General features: G+C 38.4%; 5 protein-coding genes across 6 annotated transcripts; all 5 read right to left on the bottom strand.

Moving 5' to 3' along the window:
- Positions 1-1,705: 1,705 nt before the first annotated feature.
- Positions 1,706-4,659, bottom strand: LOC143533667 (adenine phosphoribosyltransferase 5-like). 2 transcript variants are annotated; one of them, XM_077028370.1, is made up of 7 exons: positions 4,530-4,659; positions 4,338-4,448; positions 3,079-3,171; positions 2,093-2,242; positions 1,968-2,026; positions 1,834-1,896; positions 1,706-1,741 (listed from the first exon to the last, which is right to left on the bottom strand). In XM_077028370.1, the coding sequence occupies exons 1-7, from the start codon at positions 4,618-4,620 to the stop codon at positions 1,730-1,732; spliced, it is 579 nt and encodes a 192-aa protein (XP_076884485.1). In that variant the 5' UTR covers positions 4,621-4,659; the 3' UTR covers positions 1,706-1,729. The 2 variants fall into 2 exon arrangements, with proteins under 2 accessions (XP_076884485.1, XP_076884484.1); XM_077028369.1 differs by lacking the exon at positions 1,706-1,741 and having other exon boundaries at positions 1,766-1,896.
- Positions 4,660-13,356: 8,697 nt separating this feature from the next.
- On the bottom strand, positions 13,357-13,794 carry LOC143533702 (uncharacterized). Its single transcript, XM_077028395.1, has one exon. It carries the CDS (start codon positions 13,792-13,794, stop codon positions 13,357-13,359), a length of 438 nt encoding a protein of 145 aa, XP_076884510.1.
- Positions 13,794-14,408, bottom strand: LOC143533701 (uncharacterized). Its single transcript, XM_077028394.1, has one exon. It carries the CDS (start codon positions 14,406-14,408, stop codon positions 13,794-13,796), a length of 615 nt encoding a protein of 204 aa, XP_076884509.1.
- Positions 14,409-19,280: 4,872 nt separating this feature from the next.
- On the bottom strand, positions 19,281-20,312 carry LOC143533700 (uncharacterized). The gene has a single exon (XM_077028393.1). The coding sequence runs from the start codon at positions 20,310-20,312 to the stop codon at positions 19,281-19,283; it is 1,032 nt and encodes a 343-aa protein (XP_076884508.1).
- Positions 20,313-20,511: 199 nt separating this feature from the next.
- Positions 20,512-20,934, bottom strand: LOC143533699 (uncharacterized). The gene has a single exon (XM_077028392.1). It carries the CDS (start codon positions 20,932-20,934, stop codon positions 20,512-20,514), a length of 423 nt encoding a protein of 140 aa, XP_076884507.1.
- Between the last annotated feature and the right edge of the window lie 842 nt (positions 20,935-21,776).

The following is a 21,776-nucleotide window of genomic DNA, read 5'->3' as shown; positions in this document are numbered from 1 at the left end:
TTTTAGTATATTCCTATTTTGTAGAATTTTCATATCAAATAATTGGTAAGATTAATTTTGAATTTAATGAGATGTTATAACCCGTTTAAGAGCTATCTGATTTTGGTAAGATCCAGACCCATGAATTTGGGTTAAATCAATGAAAGGCCTCCATTTAAAAATTAAAAAATCTGGTGGCTTCCATACAAGGGGGAGCGACCACATCGCGACACATATGATTTTTGGGTTTTCGTTTATATATAATAATAATTATAATAATAATAATAATAATAAACTACATAAACAATCAAGATTCACTAAAATTTTTCAGAAAAGTGCTTTTCATTTCCTTCCTTTAATGAAACTCAGGAACTCAATACTCTACTTCTTTCTCTCAATTTCCTTTTCTTTCTTTCTTTTAATAAGACTTGGGAACACATCATTAAATAATTCATCACGTATCCCAAAACAGTTTAAAATAAAAAAGGCGGCTAAGCCTTAGCCACCACTTTTCAGCATTAACAATCATGAAGTGACCTCGAAACAATCAAAAACTATCACATATCCACAGTCGGCTAAACTTAGCCTCCGAGTCTTAGCTGCCTCGATGTAAGCTAAAAAAAGGAGATGTTAGCTAAGCCAATTCCCTTTTTAGCCTACAACGAGACGGCTAAGACTTGTAGGCTAAGATTTAGCTTGCTTTAGACACGTGATAGTTTCTGGTTGGCTTGAAGTTACTTTTCATGATTTTCAAAGTCCAAAGAGTGACGGCTAAGACTTAGCCGCCTTTCATATTTTTAGCCGTCTTGGATACATGGTGACTTTTGATTGGCTCAATTTAAATGTCTATTGGAGTTGGAGGCTAAATTTCAATGTCTAGTTTTGAAAAAAAAATTGGTTAAACTTTATTTATGTAATTTTCCTTAATAATAAATGAATAGTGCTATTCAAAAATTTTGAAAACCTTTATATATATAACCCAGTTGATGTTTAACGGTGATAAAAATAGTAGCAAGTAACAATTAAATCTAAAATTCTAAATACCTCACATTCTCACAAGTCACAAGCCTAGGATTTTTTATATTGGGTTAAAACCAAATAATTGATAAACCCATCTAATCCATTTTCTCAGTTGGGTCTTTGGGCTTATATATAGGGTTTGGTTCAAGTCTCGTATGTGAAACCAATATCATTTTCTAGTAGGTTTAATTTTAACTTTTTAAGAACGGCCCAAAAGCCCAACAAGTCATTAGCATACACTATTTATTTAATTATTTACTGAGGACGCTTAAAAATGACACCCATTTTTTTACTTTCGGTACCAATGCTAGTGCCCATTTTTGGCAATTTCGGTATCAATATTTTCAAGACAGACACTTTCCGTACTGGTACCAAGCTCATCTCTAATTGGCCCTACGTTTGACTACTAAACCAGCTTAGTAACTTAGCTTTCTGTTAAATTGATCAAATTACAAACCCGAATTGCCCACCACTTTTAACCCGAAATTAACATATATTCATAAACCTGAGATATGGGCTCAAATCTCAAATCAAAGTAATGTATTCAGTTATTCACCTACAAAATGCACCCACCAAAGCTAATCCCCAATGGAAGCAAACAAAACACCTAAAACCTAAACCCAAATAGTTCGCCCGCACTTCAGCTTAAAATGACGGATTTGCCCTTCACCACGTGTAATGTAATCCCTCATCCAAGCATTGCTCGAACATCATGTTCTCCATCATCTCATTAGGTACACTCCTGCTAATCATAAATTAAACAATACGTCAATGTCACGAACAAATTATTGTCGGGAAAATAGATATCACGAAAATCATTCAACGAAAGTGTACCGCATCATCTAGGCGAGGCTCCACGAGAACATAAAGCGGTACCCCATTTAGCCTCCAATTACCCTGTGTTAGATTATCAAACCATTTTATTAAAAATTAAAAATAAAAAATCAAAATAAAAAAAAAAACGTTACCTTTACGAGTGGTAGCCCAATAACACATGCACATTCGACAACCTCGGCTCCAACGCGTTCTACAAAAACAAAACATGTTCAAACACGTACCATTGCAATTCAAGACAAAGCATGTTCATGTTTACCTAAAAGCCTTATGGCTGCTGAGAGGGTTCCACCAGTAGCCACTAGATCATCTACAATCAAAACCGTCTCGCCAGGCTGTACCGCCCCGACATGCATCTCTAAACAATCTGTTCCATACTCTAGCACATATGCTTCAGATATAACCTCACCTGCACAATCAAATAACACAATAATATTAAGGTTATATTGTAAATTAGTAACGTCATGCTATAGCTACACCACCCCGTCAGATCTCATACCACAAAATACTAAGACGGACTGTTTTGACCAAAAAAGTCAAACTTTGAAAATATTGGTCAAAACATCTGTCCGGCCAATATCCAGAGGAATGTTCTGACCGTAGACGATTTTAAACTTTTTTTTTGTCAAAATGGCTGTTTGACTTCTATCTAAACAGCCGTTTGAAATGGTGTGGGATTAGATGTCAGACGGCATGTCACTGTAGCCTGTAGGGTTGCAAACGAACACGAACAAGGTCTTGTTCATGTTCATTTGTTAAGGAAATAATGTGTTCACGAACGTTAACGAACAATTACCAAACAAGATTGTTTGTGTTCGTTCATTAAAAAAAATAAACATGTTCACGAACACAAATAAACATCGAGCCTAGATATTGAAGGTTGATGTGTTCATCAATGTGAATAATGAGGAAGGAAATGGGAACAATGCAAAAACAATGTGAGAATATGGTTTCCTATTTTATGTCAGGGGTAATGAATTAAATAACATAAAATGTTTACATAAAATAAATAAATATACAAAAACACTTTCATGAACAGCATGTACAAACGAGCATGCACGAACGTTCACGAACACAATCGAACAAACGGGGGCTCTGTTCATGTTTGTTTGTTTAACTAATAGAACAAAATTTCTTGTTCATATTCGCGAACATAAACAAACTTCCCGCTGTTCACTGAACGTTTGATTCATTTACAGCCTTAGGCGTGTGTATCGTTGACGCCTGTTAATATTCAACAAGTACCTGGCAATTTTCTTGGTTTGCGAAGCGGTACAAATTTTGCACCGATAGCCAATGCGATCGGAGGACCAAACATAAATCCTCTAGCTTCAACTCCTGTACATTGTGAAGTTACATTTAAGTTACAATATTAATAAACAAGGTGGGCTTAGATACAGGGTCCACACACTATAAAAAAATCTAAAAGGAAACATATCATATAAGTATGGAACCATACATAATGAAACAGCTATTAAGGTTACTGTAACTGCTAATGACATTTTTGTCTTTATAATATGTTTTGTCACTAATCTATAACTGACAGGTATTAATAAAATGTTAATGTCACATTAGACAAGGAAGAACAAGATATGCTCTACTTAATCTATCTATGTGGTTAGAAAAAGGGTCCACATTTAACATTATTTATTGTTAAAAAAATATGAGAGAGGAAATTAATGATGACATTGCTAGCTGCTAATGGCATTCTGTCTCTACAATGTCAATCCAAAATTGCTTAGTCAGATTAGTTTATGCTTTTTTAAAAGAATAACATTGTGTAAGATAAAGGCGCAGATGAAACCGAAAAAAAATAATAAAAAAGATCGAATCGAAATAAAAACCGATGATATGGTTTTATGTTTTTTAAAAACGTTTCGGTTTTGATTTTTCATGTAATATAAACCAAAAAAAAAAACCCCAGATTTATACATTTCCATTTTTTATTTTTTTACTTTAAAGAAATTTATAAGAACTTAGTAAATATTTAACTCGAATATTTTCCCAAATACATAATAATCGATTAGTTAATAATTAAAAAAATAATTTAGGCCCAAATTCATCATTTTGGCCTCTTTTATTTTTCTCGGCCCAATATATTCAAGCTCAAATGGCAAAACTAAATTTAAACGTTTTCATATTAATAATTTAATAAATATTTAACTCAGATGTATACTAATCAATTAGTTATTAATTAACAAACTGATTTAGGCCTAAATTCATTATTTTGGTCCAATTTTCTTTTTAGTCAAAAAATTTCAAAACCAAACCGAACCCAAAATAAAACCACACAATTTCCAAAAACTCAAAACCAAAGTTTCGGTTTTGGTTCAGTTTAGCCCAAAACCAACTCAAACCGAACCTCAATTTACAGAGAAATCATAAAGCAAGAAGCATCAATCTACAGAGCATCACTGCATGAAAGTATGCAATAATAATAATAATAATAATAATAATAATAATAATAATAATAATAATAATAATAATAATAATAATAATAATACCAGCAACAACTGAAATATTCTTGTCTCTATAACGATCAACAAAAATATCAACAGTGTATCGGAAGGCCTTTTGATCCAACAACAGCGTTGTTATATCTTGAAACATTATCCCTGAAAAAAAAAAAAAAGAAAACCCAATTACCCATCAAGTGTTGGACTTAATTCCTCAGTGAAAAGAGAAGCCAAAAAAACCTGGTTTTGGAAAGTGTGGAATGACCCGTATGGCATCTGATATGGCCTTTATTCTTGGGTCACCGTGTAAACCATTCTCTTCTGCAAACATTATTATAATAATAATAATAATAATAATAATAATAATAATAATAATAATAATAATAATAATTTTCCGGCGAGAATCCGATGGAAAGTGAAGTGATTCAGTTTGAGTTGCAGTTGCTTCCTAGTGGTTTTATAAGTTTAGACTTACGTTTGCGTGTTCTATTTATAGCCGAATTGTTATGTACTTTCCCACGAATGAAAACTAAGCTAAAAAATGTTTCTTTTTATATTTAAAATTTAAAAATTATCATCATCATCATCATCATCGTACTCAGTATATCCCACCAATAGCAATGCTATGGTAGGGTCTGAGGAGGGTAAGATGTAGACAGTCTTACCTCTATCCCATATGGATAGAGAGGCTGCTTCCGGTGAGACCCCCGGCTCGATAGTAGTTTTGCATCAAGCCTTGGACATAAGGCACATAGCACTCAATCATCAGGGACACCGGCTGATTGGTGCATGTGCCCTTGTCTTTCGGCTATCAACGCCACCACATGATGCCTGATTAACCTTCCGTCACTTTTAACGTTATTTTCACGAGATTAGTAAAATAACGTCAAAATTAGTGCCCTTTTACTTTTGCCCACCCGAGGGTTCACACATATATACATTATATACGCGCACCGCAAGCAGGGCGTTAAAATTTAAAAATTATGTTTTTTTATTTGATTTATCTCGTTTCTTTTTATATTAGATTTATCTCGTTTATTCGGTACTAGTATAATAATCATGGGTCATTTTGGTTCGGTTAGGGTTAAAAGTTAAGGCTAAACTAAAAGTTGAACTGTTGGTTTTTGAGCTTTTGAAAATCGTTCGGTTCGGTTAGTTAGGTTTTTTTTTCTTTTTAGTATTTGGGTTTGAAAATTTTAGGACGAGAAAAAAATTGACGAAAAATAATGAAATTATGACTGTTTTTTTTTTTTGTTATTCAATAATTAATTGATTGTTAAACATATGATATTTGGGTTTGACCATAAATGATGATAAATTATTTAATATTTTTAAAACAAAATAAAAAACTATAATTTCGGGTTGGTTTTTTGGGTTTTAGTTACACGTAGAACCGAAACCGAGCCAAAAATTTTGTTATTGTGAAACATAAAACCAAATTGTCAGCTTTTGTTTTGGTTTAGTTATTTAATACTGCTTGATTTTTGCAATTTTGGATTTGTTTGTTTGGTTTGATACACACACCTAGGGCTGTAAACGAACCAGACGTTCAACGAACAGTTTATGAACCGTTCGGCGGGAGTTCATTTGTGTTTGTTCGTTTGATAAACAAACGAAAACAAACATGAACAAGAAATTTCGTTTGATTACTTAAACAAACGAATATGAACAAAGCCATTGTTTATTCATTTGTGTTCGTGAACACTTGATAGTTGTGTTCATTCATGTTCGTTTGTATATGTTGTTCATGAAATTTTGTTGTACATTTATTTAATTTACTACATCTAACATAAAATAGAAAGCTATATTCTCACATTGTTTCTACATTGTTCTGATTTTTTTCCTCATTATTCACATTGATAAATACATCGATCTCAACTTCTATGCTACACCGATTTATTTGTGTTTGTGAGCATATTCATTTCCTTCATTAACGTACACAAACATAAAATCTCGTTCGGTAAGTGTTCATGAACACATTATTTTCTTATCAAACAAACATAGCAAGGTCTTATTCGTATTCGTTCGGTTCGTTTGCAGACATACACACCCCTAATGAAGATTATTATAATATTTTGTTTTATTTTAGTGTCAATTATTGACTTTCAAGAAAACAACTGTTTTACACCACATGTGTATAGGCATGCATATAACTATTAATAAATATGTTTGTTGTATTCATATAATTTATATTAGATCCTTAAAAAATATATAAAAGATAAGATAATGTATTTATGAAATTGGATGTTGAGAGCAGGCTTGACAAGAGCTGACTAAAAATATTTAAGAAACACCGTCAAGATATAGAGATTTGTCACACATCTTTGTACAAGAATATCCATATTTAATATTTATATAGCTTTATAAATATGTAGTTTTATGCAATATCTAATATGCATGTGTGTATTGTTCTAAGTAATTGAAGAAAACCAGCCTCTATAAGTAGCGTGACTGGTGAGTTAAAACTTAAAAACACTAATGGTGCGTTTGTTTCACAGAATTCATGGAAATTCAAAGGAATTGGAATTAAAATTCCATGACATGGCGTGTTTGTTTTGTTGGGATTGGAATCTTAATTTCATTTTGGTGTGTTTGGTTGTCAAGAAATTGGAATTCAATTCCTACAAATAAATGGATTCTAAATCCTTCCAAAATGTGGAGGATTTCAAGTGAATTCGTTGGAATCTTTTCTCGAGTTTTTTTTTAACAAGAACAACGAATAAAACATTTTAATTTTTTTATTTTTTTTGTTTTCGATTTATATATTGAGTTATGAATTTTTTATTATTAATTCTGAATATTTTTTTGAGATGTTTTTGATCTTAATAAAAAACCTCTAAAAGAGTTCAAAAAAAATAATAAAAAATTAGAGCGCAAAATATAATAAAAAACAAAAAATATAAAAAACTAAAATGTTTCCGCCGTTATCATCGTTAAAAAAAACGATTCCAATTCATTTATCAAACAAACACATCAAGAATGGAATTGGATTTCAATTCCTTCAAATTCCAATTCCTATTGGAATGTTCAGATTTTAAATCCAATTCCTTTCAATTCCAAATCCTATGCCAATTTCAATTCCATTCCATTCTGTGAAACAAACGCGCCCTAAGTTTTTGTGGGTGAAAAGTAGATCCAAGTGGCCGATTATGACATAGGAACCGTGGTATGTTAGCTTTTAGTAAACTCTTATCGGTGGATTTGGCACACCCAGCAACTTGCTAGTGTGTTAATTTCATGAATGAAAATATACTTTATTTGTCGTTCAAAACTTTTTTTTAATCGAACTCGTAATATGTTTCGATCTCGTTGAAATTCCAAAAGATGAAACAGGCTATAGAAGTTAATAATAACTTGTGTAAGAAAAGACATTATATTAATTGGTATATTTATGAAGCATTTACTAGGGTTAGGTTATAATGAAAAGTATTTACTATATTTTATAAATCAATTTTATATGTGCTTTATAACTTTATGTTTATGCTGTTTTCTATTAATTATATAAAAAATTTAATAATTTAAGTATTCAAACTTCAAATATATAAATATTTCATACATGCTATTATCATGATAAAAAAAAAATTTATATCAACAACTATATACTCATAATATTTACAACAAAAATGCCCAAGAGTCCAATACCCGACTATGTTGGTTTTTTTAATTTTTATCATCAGGTTTGGGTTTGTCTATCATCTCTAGTTGGCTAATTGAAGACAAACACAACTGCATTCACCAATACAGTAATGAATTTGTAGTGGTTTTTGTGCTTGTTCGTATGCTTTCTTTTGATGTCTTGTATCCCCAGCATCTTGCTTGTTTTTAATACTTAAAAGAAAACACTATCTTTTGTTAAATTTCAATTACAAGGAGAATTCCCTTTCGTGTATTGAGAGGTCTACCCTTAGTCGACGATTCATGTAGCAATAGGTGTGTACAACAACTTATCAGCACGATGGTTAACGTATAGTTTTTTTTTTCTTGTCTGCTATAGTTTAGGCGTCCAACTCATGTTTTTTTTAAACGTTCTTTCTATTTATGGTGATTTCCGGCGATTGAGGTGGCCCCATGGAGCTTGCCATAATGTCATGAGATGTGAAGGTTCTTCCCTATATGTGAAAAAGAATGGGAATCCATAGATATGCATAGAAAATTAAATATAACTAAACCGAATTGTTTTGGATTTTATGCTGAAGCCAAAAATAAGCAAGCTGTGAACTTCTCTTTCCAAATTATTTCATCTCTTATATTTCAACTTGATCCAAATTGTTTAAATGTTTTGTATGTGTTTTTTTAAGGAAAATTAGTTTTTATTGGTTCCAACTCTTCGATTTTGGTCGGCGCTGGTCTCAACTTTCATTTTGGCTGGCAATGATCCCAACTTTCACATCCGTTTTTTCATAAGTCAGTTAAATAGGGGACATGCCAACAATGAGAGAACGGAGTTCGTACTCGGTTAGTCGTAGACTGATGGAAGAAACGAATGTGAAAGTTGGGAGCGTTGTTAGCTAAAATGAAAGTTAGGACCAACGTTGACCAAAATGGCATAGCTGGGACATATAAAACCAATTTTCCTTACAAAAAAAATACATACAAAACTTTACATATTTGTTTAAATTGGGGGAGGGGGGGGGGGGGGGAGTGTTTTAATGACACCATGTGTGCCACGGTGCCACATCAGCACCACTAGTGGTGACTGCTCCATGAGGTATACCGCATGGTCTAAATGAAATTATTATAATCAAACTTGACAAATGATATTTTTACTTGACCGACAAACACACGCTGTATTCAATGTCTTCTCTACTCTACTATACTTCTAAAATCACTACACTTACTATCTTAGGAAGTATATTACTTAACCACCAGAATGTTCTCGTAAAGTTCTAAACTGATAACTGTTATGTACATCCAATTCCAACAAAATGCCTAAAAAATATTTGAAAATTCAATTATGATATTACAATTAATGAAAAATATTTTGTTGTTGAAAATATTTGATTGTTGACCATATGTTAGAAAATAATATTGAATACTAAAAGAGCCACAAAATTACAATGCTGATTTTAATTAGATATCAATGGAAAGATGAGGGTGTAGAAAATTTATATGGTCCACAAATAAGTCACTATTCAATCGCATGCGTGATGCCGTGATGGTACTGTCATACATGATCCGACCCACCCCTCCATTTTACTATCTCCCCCCCACGTCTTGCTACCAATGCAATTCTATTTTATCTTGTGCCTACCATATTAAATCACATTCATGGTAATAAGTCATAACACTTAAACATATCATCAATTTCTTTTTACGAAAATGTTGGATCCTATTCCGGCTTGCCGGGAAAGATTCCTAACTTTCACAAGAATGGGATCAATGCAAAGTGAAAGTGTGTGGAGTGATTATTGTATTGAGTCAATGAATTATTACAAGTGTTATTTCTTCTTCATTTATAGAAGAGGATGTATACACACATGGCCCTACGGTTTATTACTTCCAACTAGGTCCTCCAGTCCAATCCTCTTTCCCGTGGACCTTGCTACCTTCGCAGATCTTTATCTCCTTGTTACCGCCCCCTATCCCGGGTCATGCGTGCCTCGGGCCACCCACCGGATCGGACTTGTTGCATGAGTTTCCCTCGCAAACCGTTTTCTCTCCAAGCCATCTTCTAGAACTTCATGTGCTATTGGGCTCGCCTTTGTTGGGCCTAGCTTGGGTTATTGAGCTAGGGCCTGCCCATGAGCCCGTCTTATGGGTTGGCTCTTCAAGTGCCCCCAGTCTATTATTCTCGTTATTTATGACGAGGACCATAGACTCATCTTGTCTTTCTCGATCCTTGATTTGTCGCTTTATCCTTGGGTCTCTTCTTCTATCGGTTTACCTTCTATGCGCCTATCCTATATCCTTCTTTGGCCCGCTTGAAAGGTCTGGCCCAATAATTAACCGCCCCTTTTTGGTCGATCGCTCATTTTGAATTTTGATGGTTTTACTTTCCCAATGCCCATAATTAACCGCCCCCCCTCTTGTCACTTCAGCATTATTGATCCTCTTTCTTCCAACTCTCTCTTCCAACAATTTCGGTGATTTCTCCTTCTCTGCACAGGTTTGTCTTCTTTTTTCTTTTCTTCATTATGAGTCGCGATGGTCGCTCAACCATTACCTCGACTTTGTCCTCCGTCAGAATGACTTCCCTGCGTGCAACTAACCACATTCCTTTGTCGTTGTCTCCTACCCTTCCTGGGCCAAACGAGACGGCTTGTAGTCGTCCCGAGTTCATTTCTTTGTATGCGAAAAACCTTGAGTTTGCAAACATTCGTTACCCGTTAACTGAATTTCAATTGGCCCTGTTTAAATACCATCGATTGTGCTTTTCTCAAGTTCACCCCTTAGGGTTTTTTCGAGTGACTCGTTTTGAGGTTGCTTGTCGTGCTTTTGGTGGAGATGCCTCTGTTATCTTGTTTCGTCGGTTTTACCGTTTGAAAGTTGACGACAACTTGTACACTTTTGAATGGTGGGCGAGTGGTAAACATCCTCCCTGCACCTCTTATATCCCCTTTGGATTTTACTCCCGGGAGTGGAAAAATGATTTTTTTTTGTATCTTCTTCCTTTGCTCACGGACTTACTCGCCGCCGTCATGTTGGCTCTCATATTGATGACCCTGCCCCTGGTTTTCCTACCGTTCGATTCCCTTTATAAATTGTTGATTAAGAACCCAACTGAAGCTGCCACTTACCCTGAACCCTTGCTGTACATGGCTGGACTCAGTAACATTTGATCGAACCTATTGACACGTCCTGCTATGTTTGACGGGGACCGAGGTTGGTGACCCCTTGCTTCTGTCATATGTACTTAAATATTTTCCCCTGCCTTTTTCTTTAACTTTCATTTGTTGTTGTTTTGCAGAAATGGATTTGATAGAGATTCTTCAAAAACGACATGTAAAAGGTGTCGAATTCGTTGCTCTTCCAGTGTCTACTAATGCTTCCACCCCAGTTGCCCGTACTGGTGATGCTTCCTCTGACTCCGAAGCTCCTGGCTTTTCATCTGTGGTTATCCCACATTCCTTAAAATGCAAGAATGTTGCTTTTGAATTGTTTGACTCTTCCCTAAAAAGTCGTCTTCGTAGCTCCAAACGTACTTACCTGGGCTCTGCTGGTCAGGGTTCCTCTTCTGCTCCAGAAGTTGTTGATGTTGATGATGATTTTTCCTTCAACGTTACTAATGTGGTTCCTGACCCTGTTGCTGCTCCCGTTCTGAAGAGCAACAATCCTAATGTTACTGAGGCTGATCCTAAAGGCAAAACCCCCATTACTCCTGAAGATTCTTCGAATCCTTCCTCAGGTGTGCCTCTTCCTTCTAAACTTTTCGTCCCAAAATGGTCTTTGACAGTGAATTCCTCCGTTAATACCCCCCACCTTGCTCACGAATTCCTTACGTGTGTTATTCCCCGTGTTGATCATGCTCATGTACAAACCATGCTACCGGATGTCTTGGTTGGTGAGTTTGGTACTTATTTGTATCATACCTTAGTGCTGGGCTCCGCCCTTCGTCAAGGGTTTGTTGATGTCAATGTTGCGTACCATGATAGCCAGGAGGAAGTTGCGAGCTTGAAAAAGTTTGTTGAGGGTTATATTCGATGGGTTGGGGAAATGTGAAAGAGAGTTAATGTGGCTGATGAGCAAAGTTTGGAGGTTCCTGGGTTGAAAGCTGCCCTAGAGTCCTCTAACAAGCAGGTCTCTGACTTGACTGCCTCCCTTCAGCTTGCGCAGGAAATTTTTTTTGAGTTTGATGTTGTTCAATCTTCTCTTCTCGATGCTCAAGCCAAAATCTCAAAGGTTTGTTTCTCCTTCTTCTCTCTTTCTTCTTTCCTTTTCTTTTTCTCTCATTTTTTGCCTTGTATTGTTAATGTAGTTTGAAGAGAGTCCCCCTCTTGTGAGGATATATGAGTTGGAAAACCTGCTTGATCGTGAACGTTCTGAGCATAAATCCGCATTGGAACAGCTGGAGGTTGCCAAGAGTTAAGGGGAGAAAAAGGTTGAAAACTTGTCGAAGGAGATTGAGTGGCCGAGGGGAGAGTGCTCCCGCCTGCAGGAGGTTGTTTCGAGGCATGATGATGATCGGAAATGGCTTGTTTTTAAAGTTTTTAAACAGGTATATGACAGGGGTTCGAGTTGTAGGGAGTCCTTGGAGGTTCGGGACAATCTTAATTAGGCGGTGTTTGCTTCTGGTTTCCAACATGGGCTTCGGGCGGGTTACGAACATTCTTCCCATGGGATTTCTTTGCAGGAGGCTCCCTCGTTTTCCCCCACTGAGGAGGCGGAAGACCAGGAGGCCTTTGTGGCCCTTACCTCTCATGCCCCCCCCCCCATTATTGTACAAGTTTCGTCGGACCCCGAGATCTCTATTGCGGACATCCAAGCCCTTTCCTCAGTCGTTGATCCTTCGTCTCCGTTGCCGTAGTTTATGGTTTGTTTTGGACAAGTAAACTTTGTGTTGGTTTGTATGTTTTTAGACAATGGCACTGCTATCTGCCCCTGTGTGGGTAAATTTGAACTTTGTATGCTTTTGTACTTGAATGTGTATGATAATGCTTGGTGTATGCCTTAGCGTTTTTAAATATCTATGCTTGATTGTTGGTTAACCATTTAGCCTACTGGCGAGGCCTTCCCCTTTTGGGGAGCGTTGTATAAGTATTTACAAGAAGGACTCGTGTGCTATACTTATTGCTCTTTAATGAGACGGACTCATTGCCTTACACATTATAGTTTTGACAAAATACTTTCTTGCATTAGGATCATATTTACATTTGGTTACAAATATACAGTTTAGGATTCCTTGTCTTTCCTCCCGGAGAGGTTTTTTTTTATCCTTGGATCTTTTACTTGTGCCTCTAGGCGTAATATTTTCGGAGTTGCATGGAGTTCCAAGTCCTAGGAATCTCCTTTCCTGCCCAATCTGCCAGTCAGTAGGCCCCTTTCTCTCCTGCCCAAATAACTTGATAGGGCCCTTCCCATTTAGGCCCCAACTTTCCTTGGTCTTCCTTCCTACTTGCCTCGTTCTCTTTTAACACCAAATCCCCTTTTTTGAATTTGATTTCTCTGACCCTTGAATTATAGTATCTTTCAATTTTTTCTTGTATTCCACCTCTCTTCTTGCTGCTTCCTCCCTTCTTTCTTCTGCCAGATTCAGATTCAACCTCAAGTTTTCCTCATCTCCCCTTTCCCCTTGCAAAGTTCGTTGGGTTGGTGCCCCAATCTCTGCAGGTATCATAGCCTCGGTTCCGTACGTTAGGCTGAAAAGTGTTTCCCCATTGCTCGTTTTGGGCATTGTTCTATGTGCCCATAGGACGTGAGGCAACTCTTCTACCCATGATCCCTTTTCTCTTCCCAATCTTGCTTTAATTCCTTCTACCACGCTTCGGTTTGCCCTTTCCACTTGGCCATTATCTTGGGGTGGGCCACTGACGTGAACGTTCGCTTGATTTTCAATTGTAGGCACCATTATCGGAATGGGTTGTTGGCAAACTGCTTCCCATTATCACTGATTATGGCATATGGTAGCCCAAACCTGCAAACAATGTTTTCCCACACGAATCTCTTGACCTGCTCATCCGTGATGGTTCGAAGCGGCTTGGCTTCTACCCACTTTGTGAAGTAGTCAATTGCCACTACTAAAAATTTTGCCTTCCCCGTTCCCTCCGGGAAGGGTCCCACTATGTCTATCCCCCACTTTTGGAAAGGCCACGAGGAGCTTACCGGTATCAGTGTTGATTTTGGTTTCCTACCCACCGGGGCATGTATCTGATAGTTGTCACACTTTTGTATTTCTTTGACAGCGCTGAGAAACATCACTGGCCAGTAGTACCCAGCCCTCATTGCTCGTGCCACAACCATCTTAGCTCCCATATGCATCCCGCAAATCCCTTCATGTATTTCCCTTATCACATATTCTGCCTCTTCCTCATCAATGCACTTTAGGGAGGGTCCCAGATAGGAGTTTCTGTATAAACCCCCCTCAATCATCTCATACTGTAACGCTTTGAACCTCAACTTCCTTTCTTCTTCTTTATCTCTTGGAACCTTCCCCTCCTGAAGGTATCCAACGAGAGGGGTCATCCAAATGTCCCCTTAGGTTTCAACATTGGTTACCATAATTTCTGTTACCAACGGTTGCTAAAGGGTTTCCACTTTCACCTCTTTTGCCAAATGATCAAAAGCTACTGCGGCCAGCTTGCTTAAAGCATCTGCCTTTTTATTCGAACCCCTGGGAATGTGTATCACTTCCGCTTCTTCGAATTCCTTCATCAATTCTTGAGTCACCCTCAAGTACTCCTTCATTTTCGGGTCCCTGGTGTCGTAGGTTCCTCCCACCTGGTTAGCTACCAGAAGGGAGTCGGCATGAGCTTGCACTTTCCTCACCCTTATCCCTTTGGCGATTCTAAGACCAGCCAAAAGTGCCTCATACTCTGCTTCATTGTTCGTGCTTGGGAAATTCAACCTATTGCATAAGTCAGCTTTATCCCTTCGGGGCTCACTAAAATTAGCCCTGCCCCCTTCCCTTTTCATTGGAGACCCCGTCAATGTATAGTTTCCACCAAGGTTCCTCGTCTCTCTCCCTTGTCTTCTCCCTACCCCCTGCCTCATTTCATTATCCTCTGCCCCTTCTGTTTCATCTAAAAAGTCAGCCAGGACTTGTCCTTTGATGGCCGTCCTTGGTCGATACTCGAGTGTATGATCCCCCAATTCTACTGCCCACTTCGTCAATCGGCCCGAGATCTCAGGCTTCGACAATACTTGTTGTAGAGGATGGTTGGTAAGTACTTGCACAACGTGTGCCTGGAAGTACCTCCGGAGCTTCCTTGCTTGTAAATCAAGACTAATACCAGTTTTTCTACTGGCAGGTATCTTTCTTCCGGTCCCTTCAATGTACGACTAATGAAATAAATAGGTACATGCGTTTCTCCCCTTTCAACCATCAGCACAGAGCTTATTGTTTTTGACGTTTGGGAGAGGTATAGTATCAACGTCTCCCCCGGTTGAGGGGTTGCAATCGTAGGGAGGCAGCATAGGTGTTTCTTCATCTCTCGAAAGGCTTCCTTTGCTTCCCTATCCCAGCAGAACTTGCTCTTCTTTGTACTTCTTCTCAAGACAGCCATAAAGGGCAGGGTCCTTTCTGCTATTTTGGAAAGAAATCTATTTAGAGCCACAAGTCTTCCATTGAGCCTTTGTAGTTTTTTGAGGCTCTTGGGAGACTTCATTTGGATCAGTGCTTCCACCTTCTCTGGATTGGCTCGAATTTCCCCTTGGTTACCAACACCCCCAAAAACTTCCCTTCTTCCACTCCGAAAGAACACTTTCCTGGATTTAACTTCATATTGGCTCTTCTTAGGGTTTGGAACGTTTCTCTTATATCTCTCAGCATTCCCTTTTCATGTTTGCTTTTTATGACCAGATCATCCATATAAATCTCCACGTTTCTGTCTCTTTGTTCTTCAAAAAGCTGGTCCATAAAACGCTGGTATGTGGCTGTCACACCCCGACTAGCACAATGCGGAAGCGTAAAAAATGGGAATGTAACAGACACCTTTGGTATCAACAACATTGTTTATAAAGAAACATTACAAACTAATTTATATTATATTACATTGATATATCTTTGTGTTCAAACTAGGTGTTACAACAAAATACGTTCGTTAAATTATTCTATTCGTACTAATAACCTTGCATCTATTCACATAGCATCGAGCATGTTCCACAATAGATAGCACGACATCACTTTATTCCGACTTTGGTAATCCTGAAAAGCAGTTTAAAACGGGTCAACTACTGGAGTTGGTGAGTTTCACGAGTTTCAAGAAAACAGTTATGAATATTCACAAGTTAACACTTGTAATCATGATATAAGTATGTATGTATGTAAATGATGTAATTATGCTAAGCTACAGTGAAGCCTTGACTGTATGTGCTGCATGCATCTATTTCCTACGCTCAATCAACCACTGTGGCTCCCCTTCCTTCCACAACATGCCCCGGTAGCTATGTCTAACACTAAATAGCATGTATATATATAAATATGGTCATGTGCAAACGGCACAATGTGACACGGCAACCAGGCCGATTCCGTTTGGGTTTGTCAAACCAATAGTACTATTCACAAGCCAACGGCTCGAAGTTAATCACTGTGATCGTGGGAACTTTCGTGTGTTAGCACTTAGATAATTCACATCATTACAAATTTCAGATATGTATACATAATCAAACATGTTTTTCACTCCAAAAGTTCGTAAAACTGTTTAAAGAGTGGGGTCATGAAACTCACTGTTTAGTAGATACTCAGCACTGTGTCAGCTTGCGGTTTGTTCGGTTCACTATCACTAGTTCCTATAATCAATATTATAATAATATTAATATTTTAATATTATTATAATCTTAACACTAAACTGGGCTGTATAACTAATCTAGGTATAGCTTGAACGCCCAGAAAATGGCAATAGGCTTAGGTTGTGATGTTGTTCAATGTCTAATACTTAAAACCGAACTTGGCTCGGTTTCCCGTTTTCCCAGCTGGGCCAAGTTGTTCGTTTACGCGTTCAGAAAACAGTTATGGGGAAATAAGCTTGGGTAAATGTGTTGGTTAATAAAATGATTAAGTTATAAAGAAAGATCATATATTGGGGTTCCGAATTAGCTACGGGGCCCGTTTCCGTTTATTCAGTTTGATTTGAGAAGAAACGTGCACAACCTATTCAGATTGTCCAGGTTTCTCATCAAAAGGTTCATTTTTTACTTAATTAATCCAAAAATATGATTTTTGGTCACTCTTGGTGTTTTGATATTCCTGCATGTTCGTTAATCGCGAACTTGCCGGTTTTTATTAAAAATTGAATTTGTTTAATCTTCAAATTAGCATGATTAATTAACCATTAATCATTAAATTATGAAAATTTAGCCACAAATCAATTAAAATATGTAAATATTTATAAAAATATTTTGGGAATTATTTACTGATTTATTAATTTATAAAAAATCATTTTATATGCAATATTTAGCTTGAAAATTGTCCGTTTCTACCAAACGATTTCCAAAAATTCCAAAAAAATTCCTAAATGACCAGAATATGTTCCATAACAACCTGGAAAAATCTCAAACTCTGAAAATCTTGCCAAATATCATTTCCGAGCCAAAAATGACTATGAAAATTCAAATAAATACAAATACATAAAACATACTTAGAATTTTCCAAATGATCCCAAATTTCATATGTGATCAAAATATACCAAATCTGAGTTCTTCAAAAAATTTCATAATTTTTCAATAATTTTAACTATTTTTCCCAAATAAACATCCCAATTCGGTAATAAATTCGCCAAATATTCTAGGATGGTCGAAAAATTACCAAATATGAACAGGGGATCAATTATAAGTTCCCTGATGTCCCTGAAAAATTTCAAGACTTAACAATATGCACATCACAACCTTAACCTAAACAGCCCGTAATCGAATGTTTCGGTATTACCTTAGCGGTTTTGGTTCGTTTTAGCCCTTTTAATCAAGTTTTTGGGTTCTTGTGCTTCTATGCAAGCTAGATACATGTCCTATATCACAAACCAAGCAAGTTTCATCAACACAACAGCCCCTTAACTTAGGTTTTCGACTAGAATATAGAAACGAACTTTTGAACCGTAAAAACACCGTTTAAACCCTCTAATCCGTGTTTATGGACAAAAAGGAGTATGATTCTGATTCCTAACCATGTGTATGATCAAAACATTTTTTTGGACAATTTTTAGAATTTTTGCATGTTTAGGAATGATTTTTGGTAATCATACTATGTTTATATGAATTTAAACATGTTTAGATCAAGTTCTAATGATCCAAAATTATGAGATTACCTTGAGTTTTTGTGTTTGTGAAAATGTCCAGAACTTGTTTCCAGAATTTAGGCTGATATTGATCTAAAAAAATATCTAGTAAGTAACTTATATATTAAGAAACACTTAAGGAGCTTTTAGTCACATTTGGCGGCCGTGAGTTTTGGGCCCCATTTGGGCCCAATTTTTGGCCCATTAATCTCTTTTTGCGTGCCCGAACGTTAAATGCCAAGTCCAAATTTATTTCAGATTCGGTTTTTGGCGAGAAAAATATATCGGGTACGACGAACAGTGCGAAAACGAGTGTTTTTCGGCCATTTTTGTGTTTATTTATAAAAACATACTATTCGTTTGTAAAAATCGAAAATATTTTCACGGAACGCTTAAAACATTTCAAATAAGTGTTTGGTAAGTCTTTTTCGGCTGAACGGATGATACAATGCTTGGTTTGTAACTATCTTTCGCGTTTAAATCTATAGCGGTTAGTTAAACGAGATTGTTTTCGTTCAACTGGTTCGCTATCGAACTAAAGTCATAATATTAATATGTTAGCTTATATTAATTGTATATCACTTATAGATGCCCCCCCCCCCCCCCCCCCCGAGATATCTGGGTCATAACCAGACCCGCTCGGTTAATCATTCGTTCGTTACGTAATAAGTGTTTAATCGTTAAATCGGTAACTGTATATTAGGGTGTACCTGGTTTTGGCTCAAATGTCACAGTGGCTCCTGCGTTTTTCAGACCAAATGGCATCTTAGTGTAACAGAAGGTACCTTCGTCAGTATAGAAAGTTTTCTTCTCTTCGTCTTTAGGGTCCATCTGTACTTGATGGTATCCCTTATAGGCGTCCAAGAAGCACCTTATAGGATATTCCGCCAAAGATTCTATTTTCTTTTCCACTTCAAGGAATGGGTATGCATCCTTTGGGCAAGCCTTGTTCAAATCTTTGAAGTCAACACACATCCGCCAACTGTTGTCAGCTTTGGCTATCATCACTGGGTTGGATATCCACTGGGGGTACTTTACCTTCCTGACCATTCCGGCCTGCAATAACTTCCTGGTCTCTTTTAGCACAGCTTGACTTTTTTATGGTCCCAGACTTCTTTTCTTTTATTTAACAGGTTCCATCCAATGGAACTCCTTGAGACTGTGTTGAACTTGGTTTCGGGGGATTCCCGTCATGTCTTCGTGTCTCCATGAGAACACATCTACTTTTCTTAACAGCAGTTCCTTTAACCCTACCTTCCCCATATCTTTTAGGGAGGTCCCTATGTTGACTGTTTGGTCGGGGAACTCCCCATTCAGGACCCACTCCTCTGTCCCGACATGCTTCTTTTTTGTTTTTTTTTTCCAGGTCCACACTGGCTATAATCTCGGGTGAGGACCGTATTGTTGCGACTCCTTCAGGGGTTGGGAATTTGATGCACCCATGCATTGTGGATGCGATGGCTCGGAGGGCCCTCATGCCAGGGCTTCCCAATATGATGTTGTACTTTGAAGGAGCCCTAACTACTGAGAACTGAAACTGAACGGTCCGAGCCTTCCTGCCCTCCTTTAAGCTAAAAGGAAAGGTTACGGAGCCCAAAGGCTTGACTACTTCCCCCGAGAAACCTACCAAAGGGCACACATCTTCTTCTAGACGGTCCTGTACTTCCTTTTGGAGCCTTGCAAAGCAGTGTTCGTACATGACCTCAACCCCACTTCCCCCATCTACATGGACTCGGGTGACCCGGTGCCCCGCCACGCTGGCCGATATGTTCAAGGGCATCTCCCTAGCTTCCTCATTAGTTAGCCCTGAGAACGATAGGGGGACGTTCATCCACACAGGATTCCGGGGAAACGCATCACCCTTCTCCCTCTTGGCATGCCTGTCTTCGTTTCCCTCTTCCTCCCCTCTACATCGAATCATATCGACAAAATGCTTATCTTCGTCCTCTTCCTTGACCTTTGAAGTTCCTTCCTTGGGAGGAGGTGGTAAGTGTCCTGCCTTTAGGGCAGCCTCCCATAATTTCTTTAACTGCACGCAACTCTCGGTGGAATGCCCCGAACTTTTGTGATAGTTACAATACCCCTGAGGGTTGGGTCTGTAGGGCTGCTTTAGCTGAGGAGGGGGTCTGGGAGTATACTTGGCTTGGTCAGCTATCATCACATCTCGATGCCCCGTGCTAAACCGCTCTCCCAAAATAGGTCTAGGGCGAAAAGCTTCTGATCTGCCGAGGGTTGACAATCGAGGGGGATAGTAGGATGCATTGACAAGATGTGGGGACTTGTAAGGGGAGAATCTGGCCCCTTCCCCAGAGTCCTTCCCTGCCCTGCTTGGTTACCCATATATCCCCCCCGGTTCCTCATTTTTTTCCCTCCCACTCCCTCAGCTTGGACCCCATGTCTTTTTCCCTGACAAAGGCTCGGACTCTGTCCATTAGTTGATCGAAGGTGGCTAGGAAATCTTCTCCCAAATTTTCTGTGAGCTGGGAGAATCTTACCCCATTAATGAACCCACTAATCTTCATTACCTTCGGCACCCCTTTTATGTTCATGCTTTCAGATATGTACCTTTCCATGAATTGTTCTGCTTTTTCTTCGTCTCTCCTTCGTATATGAAGGATTTCGTTGGGATTCTTCATGGCCTTCCTCTGCTGACTGAAATTTCGGAGAAACTTCTCCCTTAACTCTTCATAACTGTCAATACTTCCAGGCTCTATGCTATCGAACCACACCCGGCCTCCCCCCGTCAGCGTTTGGGGGAACATTAGACCCCATACCGGCATGGACCAACCACTTACCAGCCCTGCCCCCCGATAGGCATGCAGATGGTCTTCTGGATCTTGCGTGCCGTCTTACTTGTCAACCGTGGTGGGGTATTTCAACTTCGGGGGTAGCGGTGCCTCAGCTATACGTTTAGTGAACTTGGAGACGTCGGACGTGTTCCTGGTTCGGTAGGGGCCTTCCAATGGGTTTCCCGATATTTTCTCCTTCTCCTTAGCAGTGGATAGGAGGGTCACCAGGGACTCTATCAACGCTTCGGAACCCCCTGTGGGGACTCCTGGACCATCTGTGTTTAACTGTGACCTGGGAGTCTCGAAGGAGAGCCGAGTCCGGAGTGTTTCTAGTTTTTCCTTCTTCTCCTCCTCGTCCAGAAAGGCTCTCAAAGTGTCTCTGTGAGCTCGTATGAACTCCGGCGTGACCTTCCACCCTTCCTTCTCACCTTCTTAATCTTGAGGCTCTTCTTCCTCCCCCTCTCGCCCTGTGATGTCCTCCACAAGGACGGGTCGCCCGTCTTTTGGTCGGGCATTTGGTTCTTGCTGAACTTCGCTTGCTTCTTCGTTAACGGCGTGACCTTTCCCTGAACCTGAAGGGAAAGGTGGTGACATGTTTTTTAGGGTTTGATCGGCCATTATTTAATGTTATGGTAAGACCCGTGATCAAGAGGTCCTACGGATGGCGCCAATGGTGGATCCTATTTCGGCTTGCCGGGGAAGGTTCCTAACTATCACAAGAATGGGATCAATGCAAAGTGAAAGTGTCTGGAGTGATTATTGTATTGAGTCAATGAATTATTACAAGTGTTATCTCTTCTTCATTTATAGAAGAGGATGTATACACACATGGC

This window comes from Bidens hawaiensis, unplaced genomic scaffold (assembly GCF_021521415.1).
Source record: "Bidens hawaiensis isolate Kalapana, Puna unplaced genomic scaffold, B.hawaiensis_p1.1 tig00009828_1, whole genome shotgun sequence".
Classification (NCBI taxonomy): domain Eukaryota; kingdom Viridiplantae; phylum Streptophyta; class Magnoliopsida; order Asterales; family Asteraceae; genus Bidens; species Bidens hawaiensis.
This window is presented reverse-complemented; position numbering and strand designations above follow the sequence as displayed.

Bases quoted from the DNA above. Each gene is read 5' to 3' on its own strand.
- LOC143533701 (XM_077028394.1), bottom strand. From the start codon at position 14,408: ATGACCCCTCTCGTTGGATACCTTCAGGAGGGGAAGGTTCCAAGAGAT.
- LOC143533667 (XM_077028369.1), bottom strand. From the start codon at position 4,620: ATGTTTGCAGAAGAGAATGGTTTACACGGTGACCCAAGAATAAAGGCC. The intron at 3,172-4,337 runs GTATTATTATTA...CACAATGTACAG, and splicing joins GAATATTTCAGTTGTTGCTG to GAGTTGAAGCTAGAGGATTT. The intron at 2,027-2,092 runs GTAAACATGAAC...TTGTTTTTGTAG, and splicing joins AGCAGCCATAAGGCTTTTAG to AACGCGTTGGAGCCGAGGTT.
- LOC143533699 (XM_077028392.1), bottom strand. From the start codon at position 20,934: ATGCCGGTATGGGGTCTAATGTTCCCCCAAACGCTGACGGGGGGAGGC.
- LOC143533702 (XM_077028395.1), bottom strand. From the start codon at position 13,794: ATGGTGCCTACAATTGAAAATCAAGCGAACGTTCACGTCAGTGGCCCA.
- LOC143533700 (XM_077028393.1), bottom strand. From the start codon at position 20,312: ATGATAGCTGACCAAGCCAAGTATACTCCCAGACCCCCTCCTCAGCTA.